This window comes from Giraffa tippelskirchi, chromosome 4 (assembly GCF_054371585.1).
Source record: "Giraffa tippelskirchi isolate mGirTip1 chromosome 4, T2T-mGirTip1v1.2.pri, whole genome shotgun sequence".
NCBI classification, from domain to species: domain Eukaryota; kingdom Metazoa; phylum Chordata; class Mammalia; order Artiodactyla; family Giraffidae; genus Giraffa; species Giraffa tippelskirchi.
This window is the reverse complement of record NC_137278.1, coordinates 169,047,114-169,067,354: the sequence shown is the minus strand read 5'-3', so window position 1 is coordinate 169,067,354 and position 20,241 is coordinate 169,047,114. Positions and strand designations below refer to the sequence as shown.

The 20,241-nt window shown below is 40.9% G+C and overlaps 1 protein-coding gene across 5 annotated transcripts in view; it reads left to right on the top strand.

Moving 5' to 3' along the window:
• LARGE1 (LARGE xylosyl- and glucuronyltransferase 1) overlaps positions 1-20,241 on the top strand; it is a 607,716-nt gene that overhangs the window by 518,727 nt on the left and 68,748 nt on the right. For all 5 annotated transcript variants that reach the window (XM_081591375.1, XM_081591376.1, XM_081591374.1 and 2 more), the window contains 2 exons: positions 497-609; positions 2,447-2,572. In XM_081591375.1, coding sequence (XP_081447501.1) covers positions 497-609; positions 2,447-2,572 — 239 coding nt within the window. The remainder of the gene's footprint in view (positions 1-496; positions 610-2,446; positions 2,573-20,241) is intronic.

Sequence of the window (20,241 nt, the reverse complement as noted above, 5' to 3'; positions counted from 1 at the left end):
AGATAAATGACGCAGGTTGTACAAACACCATCTATCAGCTAACCCTAGGTAGGTTGTCATTTATCTGGGGAAAAACAGAATCTGTGTTTACAGGGTATGTACCATGTGTCAGGTGCGGTGCTAGGCTCTTTCTTTTTTCTGGTGGTAAAATATACAAAACATAAAAATGCCATTTTAACCGTCTTTGAGTATATAGTTCAATGTCATTAGGAACACTCACAATGTTGTATGACCATCACCACCATCCATCTCCAGGGAGTGCTAGGCTCATTTGCCCATCTCACTTGGTCCCTGCGGTGGCTTCTGAAATCTGTGTTAATATTCTCCATACAGTGAGGATATTTCAGAGAGACTATTTGACGTCTCATACCAAGTACCTGGCAAAGCCTGGGGTGAACCCAGGCATATTCGTCTCCAAAAACACATGGTCAGGCATGCCTGGCTCTCTCTCTTATCTGTGTTTTTTTCCTCTTTTTCATCCTATGCTGTTGTCCAGGGGTGATCCTGCTGCTTCTAGATAAGCTGCGGAAGATGAAGTGGGAGCAGATGTGGAGGCTGACCGCAGAGAGGGAGCTGATGGGCATGCTCTCTACGTCCTTAGCTGACCAGGTGAGTCAGCCTAGAAGGTACGGTTATTCCCAAGCCCTCTGGTGTGCTGCTTCTCAAACTTGCATGGGGCTGGGTCTGCATTATTTTTCCAGCTCTTGCGTGACTTCATACTTGGATAGATCTGCCTCATTCTTGCCAGCCTATGACCATAGCCCTCTCCTTAGTTCATTCCCTTTGTTCATCCTTGTTTATGACACTTTTTCCTGCATGCTGTGCATACCAGGAACTATGTTCAGAAATAGGATTACAGGGATAAATGAAGGACAGAATCATTGGCCTCAGAAAGTTCATAGTTTATTGATGTAGACTCACAAGTAAATGATAACTTGGTGTGTTAAGAGGAGGTCACGGTCTTCACCTCAGTGTAGAATGCACAGTGCCTGCCCCCTGAGATTCCGAAATGCCAAGGCATATTCCCCGGACAAGATTTCATTTGCCTTCATGGCAAATAGAATCTAACTTTTAAAGCCAAGCCTTTTGCTTAGCTCCTATACTGTGACCCCCATCCTCAAGGGGAATGAATTTAAATAGAAGGGAGAAAGCTCCTTGGCTGGTGAAATCAGCTTTTAATCCAGGCAGTCTGAAAAAGTCCATGAACTACAGCAAGCAACTGACATAAATTCATAAAATCCCCATTTCTCATTTTTGCTGAGCCTTTGACTTTGAATCTACTAGGGTCACACATCTTGATTCTGAGATTCCCATGTTATATGTGGCCATCTCGAAATGTAAAGATATCTCTGAGTTCACTGCATGTTATCCTTTCCTGTTCAACCAAAAAGCAAGCCCACTCTCCTTGTTTTTGTTCATCATTCAGCTGCCTGATTCACTGAATTCTTGCAGAGTTTTCTAATATGAAGGAAAACAGGAAACTCTGTAGGGTTACTTTACTATAAGTTTTTTTTTTTTTTAGCATTGTTATTATTCAGTATTTCCCAAGCAGCCAGAAACTAATTTCCTTTTTCAAACAGGAGATATGGTATAATGAATGAGTTAAAAATTACCCAGGTCGCTGTTTAAAACCTGAGGGGAAAATTGTCCTCCATCATCATATTTCAAGTCAGGTCACAATGACTTGAGCGTGTCCCCAAAAGCTAGCAATTGCGTGTCCATGTCCAATGAGGATGGTTTATTCAGCCGTCTCCTTCTGTGAAGGCCCATAATTCACCTTCAGGCACCACCTGTCAGCAGCTAGTTAATAAGCATGGCCTGGTGGTGTAGGAGCTTGGAGAAGAGCTGGAAAGAGGGAAAACCCCATAGAAAAGTCAGAGTTGAATTTGGAGATGGGGAGCGCAGATACAGGCACCCTGGCCCACAGAAATCCCAGGCACATCCATCATCAAGTCTGCCCAGAGCCCCAGGAAATGCGGCTGAAGCAGGATGTATAATTTGTCTCAGCCTCTGAATCAGCGGAGCAACTTGTCATCACACAGTTTCCTCTCCAGGAGGCTCAGGATGGATGACACGGGGTTCCTCCATGAGGTGAGAAGAGGGCCGGAAAAGCGACTTCATTTATTATATACTGGCTCGAGTGGAAAAGATGCTCTGTGCCTGCCCCCATGTCCCTTTGCCGGAAGGGGGTCACTGAGACCAGCAGGACCCATGAGCATCAAGTCAGCGTGGGGCATTCCCCCCAGTGTAGGGGGATCTCTCCAAACAGGATTGCTTGGTTTCTAAAGATAAAAGGAACCGGAAATGCCCAGAAGGACAAGCCAGCCTGTGCTCCAAGCAGGAGGTTCATGAGAGATTGCACAGGAGATGTCATGCCTTGAGAGCCAGCATCACAAGCTGAGCCCATTTGACTGTTTGACGGTTGTCTCTGGCTTTTATCCCCCAGGACATTTTCAACGCCGTCATCAAACAAAACCCCTTCCTCGTGTATCAGCTGCCCTGCTTCTGGAACGTGCAGCTGTCGGACCACACCCGCTCCGAGCAGTGCTACAGAGACGTGTCTGATCTAAAGGTAGGATAAGGAAAGCCCCGGTGGGCATCGGTTCATCTTCCGGCTAGTGTGAGGTGCCCAGCAGTGGCAGAGGGAACCTGGATGGGGCAGCACCCTTCAGGGGTATGAGTGGCTTGGAGCCTGTGTGCAGTGTAGGGAAAGAGAGAAGGGTGCAGGAGAGCAGAATGAATGTGCTTTTCTTTTTTGTTTGGTTCCCCACCTGCCTTGTTTGGGCTTTCTGGAAAGCATAAGGCCTCCCAGCACAAGAACCAGCTTGTGTGGTTATGCTTCCTGCCACCTGCTGCTGGCTGTTTGGGTTCATGTCAACTCCCCAGATCCAATCATTTAATTCAAACAAAGCATTTAGGGAGGGTCTACTCTGTAGATGTTGTACAACCAGATGCTGTAGATATGGATATGAACAATTTATTTTCTACTTTCAAATCATTCTTGGCAGAGAGGAACAGAGAAACAAGTGAAGAAATAAATGTTAAAAAAAAATGACAGATGCTATGATAGCTATGAATGAGGTGAGCTGTAGCTATATGGATAGCTAGGGCTTCCCTGGTGGCTCAGACGGTAAAGAGTCTGCCTGCAATGCAGGAGACCCGGGTTCAATCCCAGGATCAGGAAGATCCCCTGGAGAAGGGTCTTGGAGAAGGAAATGGCAACCCACTCCAGTATTCTTGCCTGGGAAATCCCATTGGTGGAGGAATCTGGTGGGGTATACCCCATGGGGTTGCAAAGAGTCGATCATGACTGAGCTACTAACACACATATATTTATGATAGCATAAATTTCTCATTCAGCCCCAGGGAGAAGGGACAGTGACAGAAAAGCCTTCACTGTGGTGTCTCCAAACACACCTGGTAGGGCCTAGCATTAGATAAAGAAGAAGGGATATATCAACTGCCTACTGCCGTAGATAATGCTGCATAACAAGCTATTCTAATAAGGGCTTAAATCATTGATTTAGTCATTAATTAAATCATCTAATTGTAGACAGTTTAGTTGATAAGTCTAAAAGTTGGCTGGGTGATTGTCTGATACTTAGTGGTTTAGCCAAATGTCTGTGGTCAGCTTCAGACCAGGAGTCTGGTGGCTAGCGCAGCTTGGTTCTCCTCTAGTACCTACTATGTCCCATCACCTGGCCAGTCTAGCTTGTTCTCACAGCAAAGCAGAGGTAGAAAAGGAACCCCTTGGACATATAAGGAAACCTGAATCCTTTTTGCTGGCATCCTATGTACCAAAGGAACTGTGGGACTGAGCCCAGAGTTAAGCGGTGTGTCAGAATTCCTTACCTATAGTTGTGAAGGAGTGAAAGAGAGAAGAGCTGACTTCAGCTATTAAATGACAGCTTAATGATTTAACCTAGGCCTGTCTGACATCAACTGTGTTTGCCCTCCGGCTGTAACAGAGAGGAACAAGATACGAGTATCCATAGAGAGTTTATTTCATTAAAACTTTACACCCATTGCCCAGGTGACAATGTGGTAACAATAATTGCAAGTTATAAAAAGGAAAAGGGGACCAAACCTTACTTTTCTAATAAGTCAGCTTTTTCTTACTGACTTTTGGTCCATGTCTACATCGTGTGCATGTTATGTCTTATTTATGGTCACAATATACATGGAGTTTTATACTCTTCCATTGCATAACCATAACTGATACCTTAGTTGTTTCCAAGTTTTCGCAAATATAAATATGTTAAAATCAACAGCTCAACGTTCACACTTCTCAGGAGTAAGATCACAGAGTCAAAAAGAAAGAACTGTTTTTTAAACACATTTGAAATTCATTGCAAAATATTTAAAACAGAAGTACTTGCATTATTCATTCTTTCAATCAGCATTTATGCAATTCATTCAATAGGCCATGTACTTCATAGACATGAGGAAAACAGATGAAATGCACATATTTCCAAGAAAATCATGAACAAAAAGTTCAAAGGGGAGGAAAGTAAAAACAGCCTTATGAAGAACACCTAAATATGCGCATAAAAAGTTTTTAATGTTTAGAAGGCATAGTTGATCAGTTCACATGGTAAATGAAGTAAGCAGAGTCCAGAAAACAATGATAACGTGTGACTCCAGACTGATAAAAAGAAGCTGCATCTGATACTTACTGGGTATTTGCTGATTCTTGGTGGCTGGGAGCCTGGTGTCAAGGTAGGTAACTGTATAATTATTTGTTCAAACAAGGGAATGCTATCATGAGTTGCATGGAAAAATAGTTGTCTTTCACCATCTCCCAGAGTTTGCTCACACTCATGTCCATTGAGTCGATGATGCCATCCAACCATCTCATCCTCTGTTGCCCCGTCTTTCTTGCCCTCAATCTTTCCCGGCATCAGGGTCTTTTCCAATGAGTCGGCTCTTTGCATCAGGTGGCCAAAGTATCAGAGCTTTAGCTTCAGCATCAGTCCTTCCAGTTAATATTCAGGACTGATTTCCTTTAGGATTGACTAGTTTGATCTCCTTGCTGGAGATCCCTTGGACTCTCAAGAGTCTTCTCCAGCACTGCAGTTTGAAAGCATCAATTCTTCAGCACTCAGCCTTCTTTATGGCCCAACTCTCACATCCATCCATACATGACTATCAGAAAAACCATAGCTTTGACTATACGGACCTTTGTGGGCAGTGATGTCTCTGCTTTTTAATATGCTATCTAGGTTAATCATAGCTTTTCTTCCAAGGAGCAAGCATCTTTTAATTTCATGGCTGCAGTCACCATCTGCAGTGACTTTGGAGCCCAGAAAAATAAAGTCTCTCACTGTTTCCATTGTTTCCCCATCTATTTGCCATGAAGTGATTAGACTGGATGCCATACTCTTAGTTTCCTGAATGTTGAGTTTTAAGCCAACTTTTTCACTCTCCTCTTTCACTTTCATCAAGAGGCTCTTTAGTTCCTCTTCACTTTCTGCCATAAAAGTGGTGTCCTCTGCATATCTGAGGTTATTAATATTTCTCCCAGCAATTGACTCCAGCTTGTGATTCATCCAGCCCAGCATTTGTATGATGTATTATGCATATGGGTTAAATAAGCAGGGTGACTATACACAGCCTTGCCATACTCCTTTCCCAATTTTGAACCATTTTGTTGTTCCATGTCCAGTTCTAACTGTTGCTTCTTGAACTGCATACAGGTTTCTCAGGAGGCTGGTAAGGTGGTTTGGTATTCCCATCTCTTTAAGAATTTTTCACAGTTTATTGTGATCCACACAGTCAAAGGCTTTAGTGTAGTCAGTGAAGCTGAAGTAGACATTTTTTCTGGAATTCCCTTGCTTTCCCTTGTATTATATAAGAAATAAAAAAAGAATATTGAAAGTAGGTTAGAACAAGAGATTACCAAAGATGAATAGGCCTATTTAGATCAACTGGAACTTTTAGAAGTGAAAAATATAATTATTGAAATTATTAATTAAATAAATATGTTAAGCAATAGATTAGTGCCAGCTGAAGAGAGATTTAGTGAACAGGAAGAAATATCTGAGGAAATTACCCAACACAACACACTGGGGAAAAAAGATAGAAAAACAGAGGGAAGGTAAGATATTGAGATGTGTCTAATTAGATTATAGGAAAGAAAGAGAAAAATTGGAAGTGAGGCATCACTGGATGGGATAGTGAGTGGGAATTTTTCAACTGTTAAAAGGTATCCATGTGTTTTCTAAGCAGTTTAAAGAGAAAGGATTGTGTTTGCAAAGCAGTTTAAATAAAGAGAAAGCCATATTTAGACTTACAACAGTGAAATTTCACCAAGGTAAAGAAAAGTGGTTTGAAAAATAGCCAAAGTGAAAAGACAGATTCTCTACACAGCAATTCCGTGTGTGATGAGAGTTCCAACAGCAATGGATGTCCGAAAAGAGTAAAAAGAATACCTTCAATGTGCTGAGAGACAATAACAACACATTATATACCTATGAAAACAATCTTTCAAGCATGAGAGAGGAATATCTAGATGAGTAAAAACAAAGAGGATTTACCATCAACATACATATGCAAAGCAACTTCCAAAGGGTATGTTTTGGAATCCGTTGGAAAATGGTTCCACATACAAGAAGGAATGTTGAACAAACAAGTTAGAAATGTATCAGAACTCTAAATAGAGTTTCTAAATGATAGCAATAATAGTAATAATAATAATATTATGGCATGTTGGTTTAAAAATATTATACCTAAATTATCAGAAAATGACAGTGTGTAATCAGGAGGGAAATGATGAGAATTAAAGTACTCTGAAATTATTGCTTTGTTGAAGAGGGGCATGAGATAAGTTAGAACTGTATGCATGGGCTTCCCTGATGGCTCAGATGGTAAAGAATCTGCCTGCAATGCAGGATACCCCGGTTTGATCCCTGGGTCAGGAAGACTATCTGGAAAAGGAAATGGCTACCCACTCCAGTATTCTTGACTGGAGAATCCCATGGACAGAAGAGCCTGGCAGACTGCAGTCCATGGAGTTGCAGAGTTGGACACGATTGAACGAGTAGCACTTTTACTTTTGCCTATGCATGCTAACATTTCAAGATTAAGCTCTAATAGAATTGAAAACGGAGAAGGCAATGGCACCCCACTCTAGTACTCTTGCCTGGAAAATCCCATGGATGGAGGAGCCTGGTAGGCTACAGTCCATGGGGTCACTAAGAGTTGGACACGACTGAGCGCCTTCACTTTCATTTTTCACTTTCATGCATTGGAGAAGGAAATGGCAACCCACTCTAGTATTCTTGCCTGGAGAATCCCAGGGACGGCAGAGCCTGGTGGGCTGCCGTCTATGGGGTCGCACAGAGTTGGACACGACTGAAGCAACTTAGCAGCAGCAGCAGAATTGAAAAAGGAGGTGGGATGGTATGGAATAAGAAAAACCAAACAACCAAACAAAACACCTCAGTTATTTAAAAGAAAAATTAGATTGCAAGAAAAGAAAAAAAAAATAAGTGAAAGTAAAACTAGGGAGAAGTAGAAAACAAAAAATCAAGATGATATAAATAAGTCCAGATATATCGATAACCAAATAAACTAATTTTGCCAGTAAGAAGAGAGGTTGTCATATTGAATAGGAAACAATACCCAACATATGCCATTTACAAAAGATATGCCTAATACAGAACAACCCATTAAGTTTGGCAGTAAAAATTTTGGAAAGAATATCAAGCAAAAATCATCCCAAAGGAAACTAGGTAACTATCTTGATATCAGACAAAGCATTGGTAGATACAGAGATGGTCACAACTTAAAAACATAAAGTACATCAAGAAGATATAAGAATTCTAAACTTGTGTGCCTGTCATGCTGTAGCATATATGTATGCAAACCTGAATAGAACTCCAGAGAGAAACTGACAAGTCTGCTATCATAGTAGAATATTTTAACATATCCTTTTCAAATTGAAAGATCAGACATGAAAAAATGATATATATTCTTCTCAAGCTTACTTAGGACATTTATTAAAGAGTAACCATGTACTAAACCATAAAACAAATCTCAGCACATTTCAAAGAATCATACTAAATCATAATCATGGTTCTAAACAGAAATCATAATTGAAACTGAAAAGTACTTAGAACTGAATGAAAATAAAAATAGTACATGCCAAAAGTAGTGGAATGAAATAAACATACAGGGGAACTTATAGCCTTAAATGCTTATAATAAAAGAAAAGCCTGAAAATTAAGTCAAGTATACAACTTAAGATGATATATGAAAAATATTAGGATAAATTCAAAGAAAGTTAAAAAAGGAGCAGAAATTGATCAACAAAATCTTCAACAAATTCACAGTTGGTTCTTTGAAAGAGACCAATAAAATAGACAAAGCCATGCAGGAGTCTTTGAAGAAAAACTAGAGAATTCACCAGTAAATCAATCAGTAGGCACAAATGCAATTTCATTAATTCATTCACTCTCCAAATGTTTTTGAGCCCAGTGATTCTTCTGAGTTTTAGGAATACAACAAAGATTAAAGCAAACAAAAGCCTCTCACTTATGGAGCTTTCGATCTAGGAGATAAAGCAGAGTTATAGGAGATAATATGAGAATACTGTGAACAAAATTATGTCAATAAATTTGAAAACTGTGAAAGGAACATATTCCTAGCAATGTATAATTTACTAAAACTGACTTAAGGAAAAATAACAGGTCTGGATTATTTTCTAGTCATTAAGCTTCCTTACAAAGAGAGTAGCACCCCTAGATAGTGAAAAGAAGTTGTTCTACCAATTTTTTTAATCAAAAGGTATTTCCAGTTTTAAGTCAACTTTTCCAGGGATTAGGAAAAGAGGACACTTTTTAATTCATTCAGTGAGACCAGGCTATCCTTGATACCAAAACCAGTCAAGGAGATTACAAAAAAAAGGAAAATTGCAGGCCTATCTCATTCATAAATACTGATGTAAAAATCTTAAGCAAAATATTAGCAGACCAAATCCAGCCATGTATAAAACGGATCATACATCATGACCAAGTTGGGTTTATTCCAGGAAATCCAAAAGTGATCTAACACTGAAAAAATCCACAGCAGTCATTTAGCATGTTAATAGGTTAAAGGAGAAACACTGCCTGGTTATCTAAATAGATAACCAGGAAAATTATTTGATAAAATTAAATCTTTGTTTGTGACAAAACATCTTATGAATAGTATCTACTGAAAACCTACAGCAAGCTTTTGCTAAGCATTTGCTTAGGGCTGTGCTAAAAAATGAAAACAATAGGAAGCCCAGGAACACCCACACATTTATGAAAATTTGATATATGACATTATATGAGACATATATATGAGATGGCATTGCTGGCCATTGGAAAGAAGATGTAATTTTCCATAAACGGTGTTGAGACACTTGATTATGTATGAGAATCAAGAAAAACTGAAAATGGGTCCCTGTCTCACACCATACACAGAACTTATTCTGATAGAGTAGAGACTTAAAGGCCAGAGGGCTTCCCTGGCAGTCCAGTGGTTAAGATTCTGCGCTTTCACTGCAGGGGGCACAGGTTCAATCCCTGGCCAGGAGACTAAGATCCCGCATGCCAAACAGCACAAACAAAAAAATAAAATGTGAGAGGCCAAATTAAACATTTATTTTTTAAAAACTAGGAAACTAGCCTATTACCTTAGAATAGGAAACAATTTACTCAGTAAGACACCAAAAGTGATAGTTGCTCAGTTGTGTCCAACTCTTTGAGACCCCATGGACTGTAGCCTGCCAAAGCTTCTCTTGCCATGGAATTCTCCAGGCAAGAGAATGTTTTAGCACTATCCACTGGAGTGGGTAGCCTTTCCCTTCTCCAAGGGATCTTTCCGAGCCAGAGATCAAATCCAGATCTCCTGCATTACAGGCAGATTCCTTACAGTCTGAGCCACCAAGAAAGGCCAAGACACCAAAAGCATATATATCAAAATGAAAACATCAGTGAATTCAACCACATTGAAATTAATAACTCATCAAAGTGGTATCAAAAAGAGAAAAGAAATAGTTGCAACATGTAGCACTAACAAAGGACTAGTAAACAAAGTATAGAAAAATTTTTAATTTTTAAGAAAAACATGTGAAAGCTATAGAATCATTTTACAGAATTGCAAAGAAAATGGCCAATAAACACTTGAAAGGATGGACAACCTTTTTGTTAATCAGGGAAGGGAAAATTAAGACCACAGATAATTGGAGAAGTGGTAGTAATGCAGTCTCATTTATCAGTAGGAACGCTTCTATACTGTGTTTTTTGTTATTTTAGTTTCCTTTTTTTTAATGTTTGCCTTGACTGTTCCTAAGTTTCACTGGTGACAAGGAATGAAATCAGTACTCTTCTTTTTTTTTTTTTTTAGCGTTTATTTATTTATTTCATATGGGACTTTAGTTCCCCAACCAGGGATCAAACCCAGGCACCTATATTGGAAAGTGGAGTCTTAACCACTGGACTGCCAGGGAAGTCCCTCTCCTATAGTGTTGATGGAAGTGTCAGTTCAGGTCAGTCACTCAGTCATGTCTGACTTTTTGCCACCCCATGAACTGCAACACACCAGGCTTTCCTGTCCATCACCAACTCCTGGAGCTTACTCAAACTCATGTCCATCAAGTCAGTGATGCCATCCAACCATCTCATCCTCTGTTGTCCCCTTCTCCTCCTGCCTTCAATCTTTCCCAGCATCAGGGTCTTTTCTAGTGAGTCAGTTCTTCACATCAGATGGCCAAAGTATTGGAGTTTCAGCTTCACCATCAGTCCTTCCAATGAATATTCAAGACTGATTTCCTTTAGGATTGACTGATTGGATCTCTGCAGTACAAGGGACTCTCAAGAGTCTTCTCCAACAACACAGTTCAAAAGCATCAATTCTTTGATACTCAGCTTTCTTTCTAGTCCAACTCTCACATCCATGCATGACTACTGGAAACACCATAGCTTTGACTATATGGACCTTTGTTGGCAAAGTAATGTCTCTGCTTTTTTAATATACTGTCTAGGTTAATCATAGCTTTTCTTCCAAGGAGCAAGCGTTTTTTAATTTCATGGCTGCAGTCACCATCTGCAGTGATTTTGGAGCCCAAAAAAATATAGTCTGTCATTATTTCCATTGTTTCTCCATCTATTTGCCATGAAGTGATTGGATTGGATGCCATGATCTTAGTTTTCTGAATGTTGAGTTTTAAGCCAGCTTTTTCACTTTCATCAAGAGGCTCTTTAGCTTTTCTTTGCTTTCTGCCATAAGGGTGGTGTTATCTGCATATCAGAGTTTACTGATATTTCTCCCAGCAATCTTTGATTCCAGCTTGTGCCTCATTCAGCCCGGCATCTTGCATGATGTACTTTGCGTATAAGTTAAATAAGCAGGGTGACAGTATGCAGCCTTGACGTACTCCTTTTCCTGTCTGGAACCAGTCTGTTTTCCATGTCCAGTTCTAACTGATGCTTCCTGACCTGCATACAGATTTCTCAGGAGGCAGGTCAGGTGGTCTGGTATTCCCATCTCTTTCAGAATTTTCCACAGTTTATTGTGATCCACACAGTTAAAGGCTTTGGCGTAGTCAATAAAGCAGAAGTAGATGTTTTTCTGGAACTCTCGCTTTTTCAATGATCCAGCGGATTTAGCAATTTGATTTCTGGTTCCTCTGCCTTTTCTAAATCCAGCTTGAACATCTGGAAATTCACGGTTCATGTACTGTTGAAGCCTGGCTTGGAGAATTTTGAGCGTTACTTTGCTAGCATATGAGATGAGTGCAATTGTGCAGTAGTGTGAACATTCTTTGGCATTGCCCTTCTTTGGGATTGGAATGAAAACTGACCTTTTCCAGTCCTGTGGCCACTGCTGAGTTTTCCAAATTTGCTGACATTGAGTGCAGCACTTTCACAGCATCATCTTTTAGGATTTGAAATAGCTCAACTGGAATTGCATCACTTCCACTAGCTTTGTTCGTAGTGATGCTTCCTAAGGCCCACTTGACTTCACATTCCAGGATGTCTGGCTCTAGGTGAGTGATCACACCATCGTGATTATCTGGGTCATGAAGATCTTTTTTGTATAGTTCTTCTGTGTATTCTTACCACCTCTTCTTAATATCTTCTGCTTCTGTTAGGTCCATACCATTTCTGTCCTTTATTGTGCCCATCTTTGCATGAAATGTTCCCTTGGTATGTCTAATTTTCCTTGAAGAGATCTCTAGTCTTTCCCATTCTATTGTTTTCCTCTATTTCTTTGCATTGATCACTGAGGAAGTCTTTCTCATCTCTCCTTGCTATTCTTTGGAACTCTGCATTCAGATGGGTATATCTTTCCTTTTCTCCTTTGCCTTTTGCTTCTCTTCTTTTCTCAGCTATTTGTAAGGCCTCCTTAGACAGCCATTTTGCCTTTGTGCATTTCTTTTTCTTGGGGATGGTCTTGATCACTACCTCCTGTACAATGTCACGAACCTCTGTCCATAGTTCTCACGCACTCTGTCTACCCGATCTAATCCCTTGAGTCTGTCATTTCCACTGTATAATCATAAGGCATTTGACTTAGGTCATACCTGAATGGTCTAGTGGTTTTCTCTACTTTCTTCAGTTTAAGTCTGATGGAAGTTTAAGTGAATACAATCCAATTGGATAAACACTTTGGTGCCATCTTGTAAAATTGGAGTCATGCCTGTTTCACAACCTAGGGCCTGGCTGTAATTGTTCAAAAATTGAGACATGGATGACTTCCTGCAGAAAGCACTCCACCAGCTCTCAGATTGCAAGCGGAAACAGATGGAAGTCAGGTCCCGCGTCCTCATAGTAAATGACAGTTTGACTAGGAGAGGATGTGGTAGACTTAAACTCTCAAGTCTTATTTACATATCAAAAAGAAAAACATAAAACTTCCACCAAAATCAGTGCAACTAAAAACCTTGGCAGACCTTTAAAAAGAAGGAAATTGTGACACAGGCTATAACATTGATGACCTTTGAAGATATACTTAGTGAAATAGTCCAAACACAGGACAAATATTGTATGATTCCACTTATGTGAGATATCTAGAATAGTCAAATTCACAGATACAGAAAGTAGAATAAAGGTTCCCAGGGGCTAGGATGAGGGGAGAATGTGGAGTTAATGTGTACAGAGTTTGAGTCTGCGATGCTGAGAAAGTTCTGGAGATGGACAGTGGTGATGGTTGCACCACTCTGTGAATGTGCTAAGGGCCCCGGACTGTACATTTAGAAATGCTTAAAATGGTAGCTTTTATGTATATTTTACCATAGTAAAAAAAATTATAGGGGTGGAAGGAACTTGGCAAGTGTCCTATGAAATTGGTTGTTCCTAGAAGGATTAGTATGAGCTTCATTAAAGAAACCAGTCCTAAGCCAGTATATTTGGCATGATTTCCGAATAGCTCTATATTGGCAGCCACAGTTGTGAACTTTCGATTTTGACATTTTATAAATGCCAACAAAGCTTGGTCTCCAAGTGTGTGTCCCATCTTCCCACCATGCAAGTACCAATGTGCTCACGCTCCAGTCTTTACTGAGTGGTACTATACACCAGGCACTGTTACAGGTCCTCATGATGCTGCAGACAAAGCCACTGGTCACATAGAGCTTAGGTATTGATGCAGCAAATTTGACTTTGCTTAGTGGTTGCTTAATTATTTCATTTGATGGGTTCAAAGTGACAATGATTTGTGAACCCTCTTTGGCAGCCTCTTCTGCATGTAAGTAGAGGAATTTCCATGAAATGACACAACCACAAAGAATGATTTAAACCAAATTTATTCATCTATAACTTTTTAGATAAACCTAGAAATGAAGTCATTTTACCCACTTAAAGCTTATCTCACAAAGGCTGACACTGAACCCTGAAATACAGGCCATATATAAGAAGAGGAACTGCCCTGGAGTGAGAGGAGAGAATTAAGGGATGAGAGAGAGAGATTGGAAGGTCTGATCCGCACACTCTGAGTCTTATCAGAGTTTGAACATTGATGAGGAGCCTAAAGAGCTGGTCCAAGAACCCAGCATGTCTATAGGTCCTTCCAGGCCAACCTGGGCCTCAGATTCCAGTTAAAGGTGCAACTTTGTTGTTTTCTTTCTTCTTCCTCCCACCCTCTTCACTCATTCATTCACTGTGTTCAACATCTATAAAGAACCTCCTGTTTGCTGATTATTATGTCACCTCTTGGGGAGTATCCAGAGTACCCTGAGCTCTGCTCTCCATCAGCGCAGACTCTGTTGCCCAAAAGGGTAGCCAACCTGAGAAGCCCACCTGTGGGACCCAATATTTCAGGAAATTAAACCACTGTAACAGTCCAGTTCACAAATCAGAACTCCCAGTGCTTTGAAATGCTCCATTTCATAACATAAAATACTCAGAGAGGTTCAACGATCCATAAATGCTCCAGTGACCAATCCCCCCAAGCTTCACAGAGCTAAAGAGAGGATGCTTCTTGCCAGGCATGAGCAAGGAAGGGGTCTTGTTGCCACTGATACTGGGAGGAATGTGTTTACAGATCCGTGATCACATTCCTCTTGATTCACCGTGCCTTTGTCATCATCTTTGAATTAATTATGCTTGTGGAAGATGGCTGCTCTTCACATTCCTCTTGTGGGACCCACAGGCACCTGAGCTGGGTCAGCTGATGGCAAATGTCAGCTTAAGCGAGAATCATAAAAATATGTTAACCTTGACTGTCCTTTAGGGCAAACCAGGGCCAAGTCTTTTTGTGGCGGATTGTGCAGTATGAGACTTACATGACTCTCCTCCTGGTCCTCTCTGGAGAGATTCCTTCTCACGGTTCCTTCAAGTCAAGCAAGAAGTTAAAGACCTTCACAAATCAACTGAAGAAGAGTCCTGGATTTTTACATTTCCTCCACTCTTTTACACTCATCTCACCCACACCTCATCTGACAGTCAATTTTGTTTTCAGTCATTTCTTTTTATTAAGTTGTTCCAGAATGTTTAACTTGCCTTTCATGGAAATAGTGACTCTCGCTTAATTCAAAGAATGTTTAATTGCATTTCCAATCACATTTGAAGTAGAAGTGGCATAGAAACACATTTGGTAACAAATGCGGCTTCCTCCTGGTAGCACAGAACTCCAGTGTAGGAGCTGACAGGCTCCCACTTCCTGCTAGAGAAGGGTTTACCAGCCTTGGCATCTGGCCTGCCCTGGATGTCAGCCGACAACTTTGTGCTAAGTATAGGTTGGTTAAGAGAAGGTCTAAGGGGAGAAATGGTTTCATTGAGGAGGCAAAAGGAGATAGGCTTTTGGAGCTAAGCAATCTTGTAAATTCTAATGACAGTTCTGCCTCTTACCAGTTCTGTCTCTGAAGGACTTGAGTAAGTCACTTAACCTCTCAGGCTCAGTTATAAGATTCTCGATAAAATGGAAGCCATTCTTCTCGGGCCTCATTCTCAGCCAGGCCCCTTGAGTGCTCCATTGAAATGCACTTGACTTTACCTCAGCCTTTTGTGTTTCAAAGACCTTCATTTTTATCTCTTCAATCCTAAAGCTTGATGACTCAGCCTTCCCTGGCTGAGTCTTAAAAGAGAAAGATCCAGAGGAGCAACTTTTTATTCCTTCACCAGGAGTACAGACTCAGGAGACCAGCTGAGGGCTGTGGACTGGCTTAAAGGAGGGAGATAGGAAGAGATTCTAGGAAACTGTCTGGTCCTTGAGTCTTGAGTAGACTGTTTATTAGGTGAGGAAGCCCTGGTCAGAAATAATGGGAAAGGCCAGGAAGTGGCAAGCAGAGGGTCCAGTCCTCAGGTCTGAAGAGCCCAACGTTGAGTAAGCCATGATTCCTACCCTTGAGAAGGTCATAGACTATTTAGGATTAACCAGTAAGGAAATAGAAAATCCCAGTGCACCTTGCTAAGTGCTGTGAAAAGTGAAGAAGTGATAGTGTTAGTCACTCAGTCGTGTCTGACTCTTTGCGACCCCACATAGCCTGATGGGATTCTCCAGGCGAGAATACTGAAGTGGGTAGCCATTCCCTTCTCCAGGGGATCTTCCCGACCCAGGGATCAAACCCAGGTCTCCCACGTTGCAGGTGGATTCTTTACCATCTGAGCCACCAGGGAAGCCCTAAGTGCTGTGAAACAAGGAAATAAAGGGAGAATGAGAGCAGCAAGAGGAGCCCTGTCTAGTTGGGAACATGACGTCATCTGTGTCTTGGAGGGATTTCTGTATCTTGTTATCCAAATTCGGCTGCTTCCATGTCCTCTGCCTTCATGTCTCTCTTCAGCCCCCAAAAACCCAGGCTGGCCCTCTCTCCAAGTTTTTTCCCTGTTGCTCCTCTACTTAGGGACATGGAGAATGGGGAGTGAAAACTCATATGCAAGTTAGGAAGGGCAAACCAGATGCCGGGTAGGCAAGCAATAGGGATGGCTCCATGGCTACAGAAACACCTGCCAAGAATACACTGACCCCTTTCTGGGATCAACAGGAAACATCTCAGAGGAAGCCAGCTGTGACCAGGACCTCAAAGGATGGAATGGAATATTCCAGGTAGATTGGATGGGAATGGTGTTCCAAGCATGGTGTCACTTAATCTTGACAGAGGTTTCACCGAGTGAATTCTGTTCAGTCTATTTTATACATCAGAAAATGAAGCATCATACACATTGGTCACTTACTTGCCCCAAATCACACAGCTCAGTATGACAGAGGTGAGCTGTCTGTCTTAGTCCCAGTCCAGAGCTGTCTTCTGAGTTCCCACCTGAATGTATTTTCCCAGAAAAATGTTTTATGTTAGTTAACAGTTCTATAGAATTATTCTTGTGCATGTGTGTCTGCTAAGTCACTTCAGTCACGTCTGACTCTTTGCGACCCCATGGACTGTAGTATACCAGGCTCCTCTGTCCATGGGATTTTCCAGGCAAGAATACTGGAGTGGGTTGCCATGCCCTTCTCCAGGGTGATTTTCCCAACCCAGGGATCAAACCCGCATCTCTTAACGTCTCCTGCATCCACAGGCAAGTTATTTACCACTAGTGTCACCTGAGAAGCCCAAATTCTTGTGAACTCTCTTTAAATTAAGTGGATTTTTGAGAGCTAACCTCAGTACAGAGACCCTTAGTATAACATTCTCTCCTTGAAAGAACATTTGAATTTGAAGCAGCAGGCACAGATGCTGAATTTTTGAATTGGGAACTGCGTGCACTTAAAAAGAAAAACCCTAAAGGAGAGGAGAAAAACCAAGAGAAAACATGCCATCCATATGGGGAAATGATCTATGTTCCTAGAGGCAATCTGTAGCATTTGCATAAGAGGAGTAGCACATAACTCAAGTTTTAAAACATTTTATAATACTTAGAGAGGTGTCAGATTTCGCATCTTTTGAGGAAGATAAGGGACTGCCATGGATTAGCATCCTGAGCTTGCCATAGCTAAGCAGACTGCAGTGAAAAATGAAGCAGGGGAAGCCTGAGAGAGGGTAATAAGAATGATGAATGGTGAGGTTGATTTTGGAAGATTGGGATGGATCGAGAAAGAAAAAACAGTTGCGTTGGGGGAGAAGATCTAAAATCTGGAATTACCACCTTCCATCCAGCCCGCTCTTTCCTTCAGGCCAGTGCCTGTTTGATTTCATTGCATGACCCACGTCCAAGGACTCAAGTGTTTTATTGTCTCCGTGCACTGCCATGGCTGGTAAACCCGAGGAGTTCTGGGATTAAATATTAGGCGGCTGGCCCCTATCCAAGGAGCTGTCTTTTGGCACCGTCGCTCTGTGGCTCATACCTGGGAATCGCCCATTCACCCAGCAAACTGGGGAGCACCCACTGTGTGCCAGACTGCAGGGCTGTCATTGGGCTATTTAACCTCTCTGCACCTTGTCCTCATCTGAGAAAGTAGGGAAGTAATCATTCTACGGAGGAGATGTAAAGATTAAAAGAAGTGGTACATTAATATGAGACATGTAGTAAGCCTAGCATTCTTTCTTTTCTGCCTTTTGTATTTTTTTAAATTGGAGTATAGTTGATTTACAATGTTGTGTTAGTTTCAGGTGTATAGCAAAGTGATTCACTTGTATATGTATATGTGTGTATATATATATGTTTATGTATATATATATACACACACACACACACATATATATTTTTTTAGATTCTCTTCCATTATAGGTAATTACAAGATACTGAATATAGTTCCCTGTGCTATACAGTAGGTCTTGTTATCTGTTTTATATATAGTAGTATGTATCTCTTACACCTAGTATTCTTTTTTAAAAAAAAAAAACTGCCAATTTCTTAATTCCATTTGTTTTCAAAGAGAAGGATGGTTTTTCATGTGGCAGCGCTAAAGAGCCCCAGCCTATAAAAATATATTTTCCTATAGCACATCTCAGTTATGGTCTTTTGTTTTCTTGTCTTTTTGTTTGTCTATTTCTGGACTGTTATTTGACGTGAAAAGGTGCATGCCTGCTGTATTTCCATTGTGAATTGTACTCCAGTCCATTAAAGATAGGTCCTTTGTTTTATTTTTCTTTTGATATCTGAGTTTTTGTTTATTTTTAATTGGAGTATAATTGCTTTACAATGCTATGTTTCTGTTGTATAACACTGTGAATCAGCTATATGTATACATATATTCCCTCCTTCTTGAGCCTCCTTCCCAACGCCTCCCCCATCCCACCCCTCTGGATCATCACAGAACACCAAGCTGAGCTAGGATTCTTACTATTAACAACCTATGAGTATTGCTTGCACTCTCTCTTGGGGTAATTTTCGGTCAGACTGATAGGCAAATCCCGTGAACCAGGTGTCTTTCTTCCTCATCCATTCCGATGCTTTCATTTCACAGACAAGAATCAGGGACCCACAGAGGGGAAGGGGCTCACCCCAGGTTAAGCACTGATGGGTGCCCCATCACCTGATGTCTTGACTTTGTGCTAGAGAACGGCTCACTCAGTGGAAGGGACTTGAGGTGCTTTTAGCCTTAGTCTTTCGTCTTTCCTCAACACTCACCCATTCTTGGCTCATTGGGTAATTTTTAGAACTTAACTCCTTTGATTGTTATTAATTTAAATTATCCCTCGCTGGCTTGGTTACACAAAGCTGATGAAGTTCAGGTGCATTTATTCCTGGAAATATCAACCCTAGAAGCCAGGTGATGACCCTTGGAGAGTTTGCCTTGCTATAGCACTTTGTGGAGCATGTGGCCAAACGGTTCTGAGAAGCATTAATGGGATTTCTTTAAGACAGAGGGGAGCTGGGGAGGGGTGGGGAGAGGGGATTTCTGTATACTATGTATTATACCAGATGCCATATTAGAAAATCCTGTACCAGGGAAATCTGACCAATTTTGTGGATCCCCCAGCCTTTTCCCCCACATCTTCTATGTCAACACACAGAACTGGGACCGTGGAATGCCTTTGGGACAGGTTCCTTAGAAGCCCACCATAAGAAACACTTCCCCATATACATTGGGCTCTATTAAGGAGAAGGATTTTGAGAGAGTGGAACACCAACTAAGCAGTATTTGTTAATTATGAACATGAGCCACTGAAGTTTTTAAGAATGGAGAGATGATGAGTTTGATAGGGAACAACATTTTTACCTAAAAATTCCTATATAAAGAGGGAAACAATTTCAAATATTTATTTCTAAAAGCTCCATCTATGTTACAGATTCTTTATAAAAGGGGTTACTTTTACATTCATCACATTTACATTGAAGGGTCAGATTCAGGGTGTATTTTTTTTTTCCAAAAGATAGCATGCTCTTTTTTCCATGAGATGGCATACCACCGACAACCATTTTTTCATAAAAGCAGAAATGCGTGAATCTTCTTTACATATGCCATCTATTATACTTCCGTTGCAATGAGTTAACTAGTAAAGCTCTGTGTTGGCCAGAGGGCTTCATTCTCATTCTTCATGTCATTAGAATGTATTGGAAAAAGTCTGTGATATGTTTAGTCTTTATAGTTACCCAAATCAACTGCCATCTATTAATAATAGTTCCAAAGTACTGATGCACACAGGCTTCCAGTGTTTTGTTACAAACTTGCCCATCAGTGGTGCAGTACAGGAATTCAGTAAGGGGCACTCTCTCTGTAACTTTTCTTAGAATCCTTTATTATTATTCCAGTTAAAGCAACTATACCTTCGGTGATTCCACACATGCACTCTCCATAAAACATTATCATCATTGAAGTAGGAATTCACTGCACAGAATAGAATTTCCCCAGGACATCTTTCCTGTAGCACTCACTGAGGAGTTGCTTTTTGTGTAT